The sequence below is a fragment of the Triticum aestivum genome, chromosome 7D (assembly GCF_018294505.1).
Source record: "Triticum aestivum cultivar Chinese Spring chromosome 7D, IWGSC CS RefSeq v2.1, whole genome shotgun sequence".
Lineage (NCBI taxonomy): Eukaryota > Viridiplantae > Streptophyta > Magnoliopsida > Poales > Poaceae > Triticum > Triticum aestivum.
This window is the reverse complement of record NC_057814.1, coordinates 533,662,126-533,665,461: the sequence shown is the minus strand read 5'-3', so window position 1 is coordinate 533,665,461 and position 3,336 is coordinate 533,662,126. Positions and strand designations below refer to the sequence as shown.

The window sequence follows — 3,336 nt, the reverse complement described above, 5'->3', positions numbered from 1 at the left end:
TCATCACATAAATTTCAAGTTATCAGAGATAAGACTAAGAGATAACCTGTGTACATAATTTTATATTATCTTTTACTATAAATTACGTGACGAGTTTAAGATAAGACGGTTAACCACTTTAGATACCTTCTCGAAAACACACACACTATAGATGCCTTTAGAATGGCAATTAATAACACCCATGGCATGTGCTACTATATCAAATTGTGGAGGCGCCCAGGGGCTTTCTTGTCATTTACCCAATAGCACCCAAATCAAATGCCCACGGGCACGGGTGTGCCGCTGCCGCCATGACCCATGAGCGCCAGCGCCACCACCTTGCGCGACGCCGCGGCCATCCTCGGCGCCCTGTCCGCCGCCTCCGCGGCCCAGCTCCACGCGCCCGCCCTAAAGCTCGGGTTTCTCCCCTCCTGTCTCCACCTCTGCTCGTCCTTCCTCAAGTCCTACGCTGCGTCCGGCCGCCTGGCCTTCGCGCGCCAGCTGTTCGACGAAACCCCCCGCCGGGACATCCCTCTATGGAACACCCTCGTCTCCGCCTGCGCGCGCTCCCGTCAACCCCACCACGCCCTTCTCGCTGTGTCCGCCATGGTGGGCGAGGGCTCCCGGCCCAACAACCTCTCGGTCACGAGCCTCTTGTCCGCGTGCGCGCAGCTGAGGAGTCTGGTGCACGGGAGAGAGCTCCACGGGTATGCCGTGAGGAATATCCCTGTTCTTGATTTGCGCGTTCTCAATGCGCTGGTAAGCATGTACGGGAGATGCGGGCGGTTCGCTGAAGCGAGCACGGTGTTCGCCGGTATGGAGAATAAGAGCGTGGTTTCTTGGACCTGCATGATCAATGCTTGCTGCGAGAATGGACGCCCAGCAGAGGCGCTGGGGGTGTTCAACGAGATGAGGCTTGCCGTTGTCAAGATCGATGAGGTCACCCTGCTCGCAGTCATCTCAGCGTGCACAAAATTGGATTGTACGTCGGAGTTGGGGGAGTGGGTGGAGGTATATGCAAGCGAGAATGGCTTCTTGGAGAACACCCGTGTCGCGAATTCACTCATCCATATGCATGGTAAGATGGGGAGGGTGAAGAAGTCATGTCAGATATTTGACTCGATGAGTGTGAGGACTGTGGTCTCATGGACAGCCATGATACAGGCACTTGCTGTGCATGGGCATGGGGTGGCTGCCCTTGTTAGGTTTTCGCAGATGCTCAGACAAGGGTTCTGGCCTGACGAGGTTATCTTCTTAAGCGTGATCAATGCTTGTTGCCACTCCAGGCTAGTGAGTGAAGGGCGCCAGTTGTTCAAGTCTATGGTCGAAGACTATCACATCACACCATGGATGGAGCACTATGGAAGCATGGTGGACCTGTTGTGCAGATCTGGCATGTTGGACGAGGCATTTGAGTTTGTCCTGGCCATGCCTGTGAAGCCTGATCCCGTAATATGGCGTGTATTGACCGGAGCATGCCGTGATCATGGAAATATGAATTTAGCGAGGAAGGTGATGGATCATGTGATCGACATGGAGCCTGACCATGAGGGGAATTATGTGCTTGCGTCAAATTTATATGCTGCCAATGAGAACTGGGGACGTGTTGTGGATGTAAGGGTGGAGATGGGTGTGAGGAAAGAGACGTCAAGATGCAGTACTGCCCTGTCTTACATTGAAGTCAATGGTGAAGAAAATGCAGAATTCTTCTCTACTGCACAGCACCAGTAACTTTTCCAACTCCACTACTATGAGATTTGCTTGAAGTATAATTATGAATTTTATTTGCTATTACTAGCTAGCATCCACAGTTGTGCAAGTTTCTATACAAATTCAAGAATTTGGTACTTCTTTGTCTTCTGCAAAAGATGCAAAAAGGTAGGCTATTATTGGTCAAATTGGACTGTCGGTCTGGTGGAGGAGTCTTGCTATTAGACATATATATGTCAACTGTCAGCATGCCTATCCTTCGAACATCTTGGAAGATCGTCTTAGTATACATATCTATCACTCGTTGATTAGTAGTCTGAGGTGATGCCTATCTCGATGTTGCTATCATAATTAATGATTGATAACCTCACATCCAAAGGGCCAGGTAATTCAGTAGTTTATTTTTTGTATGTGGCCAATTGTTTCCTCAGACGCACAAAAGCATTGCACATGTTTTTGTAAGTAGATGATATACAGCCATTTGGCCAGAGGCGAAAAGCGACCCTCTCCACTTGCCAATCAACGAGATCCTGGCTAAGAAAATATGAAAAAATATATATGAAGAAAGACGTGTCCGTCCTCACCAAGCGACCGGAATCAGGGCCCTCACATCTAGATCAAGAACAACACGAGAACCATACAATTTGTGAGCCTGGAGTATGCGATTATTTCTTATGTAGCTCACTTTTAGCAGACAGATTAACAACCAGTGTAGTTGCCTTTGTTTATTACTCCCTCCGTCTCATGATATAAGACGTTATTACATCTAATATGCTCACATACTAGATGTAATAACGTCTTATATTATGGCTTATGGGATGGAGGGAGTACCTTTGTGTAGATGCATCTCCTGTAAGTTAATCTTCTGTGAAAAAGTAGTCAAAAGCTGCATCACTGGGTTGATAAAGTCCTAGACAAGTGCACTGGAGCACTGGATTTGCCCCTAACCCATAGATGCTCCACGAAGAACCTGACATCTTGCATCACGATTTCTTGGGATTTAGAGATGGACCAAGCATAGAACTTGATTGGGCACTCTCACTGTCAGTGAAAAATGGTGGCAGGCAATGTGCCTATGCCGACTCCAGTGTAGGCTGTGTTGCACGGCTGATCATATCAACTGCTACGCTAGCTGTCTCAGCGAATCAGCTCTTCCTAGATACCAGTTAAAGATCAGCCTGAAAGAGTGAGGATAGATGCACCTGCTCTGAACAAATTGTCACGGCCATTGAGCTGTTGTACCAAGCCGTACAGTTTTTACAACTTTGCGGTTTGGTTTGTTTGGCACTTTCTCCAAAATTCAGTTCTGCCTATTTTCCTTCTGTGGTATATCTTTTGATAATTACAAAATCATGATCCTAAGAAAGTGTGTTTCAAATGCAAACCCAACAGTGTCACTTATCACGTCGCAAAAATCAGTGTTCCTTTGGAACCAACTAGTATAGTTCATCAAAAACCGCAGTGTTCGGGTTAGTCATCGGGTTGGTCACCCATGGCACCCGCAAAAAACAAAAGATTGGCCACCCATGGCGCGGTACTTCCATGGTTAGTCAAGCTATCGTCTACGGGAGGGCAACACAATGGAACAATAGCTTGTAAGTTGGTTCATCGGTTGCTGCACATATTGTTGTTTTTATCTTGTGGGCG

General features: G+C 47.7%; 1 protein-coding gene across 1 annotated transcript; it reads left to right on the top strand.

Annotated features, from left to right (window-relative positions):
- Window positions 1-211: 211 nt before the first annotated feature.
- Window positions 212-2,059, top strand: LOC123169914 (pentatricopeptide repeat-containing protein At1g11290, chloroplastic). Its single transcript, XM_044587766.1, has one exon. The coding sequence runs from the start codon at window positions 298-300 to the stop codon at window positions 1,708-1,710; it is 1,413 nt and encodes a 470-aa protein (XP_044443701.1). The 5' UTR covers window positions 212-297; the 3' UTR covers window positions 1,711-2,059.
- Window positions 2,060-3,336: the final 1,277 nt, after the last annotated feature.

Excerpts from the sequence above, each read along its gene's own strand:
- LOC123169914 (XM_044587766.1), top strand. The coding sequence starts at position 298 with ATGAGCGCCAGCGCCACCACCTTGCGCGACGCCGCGGCCATCCTCGGC.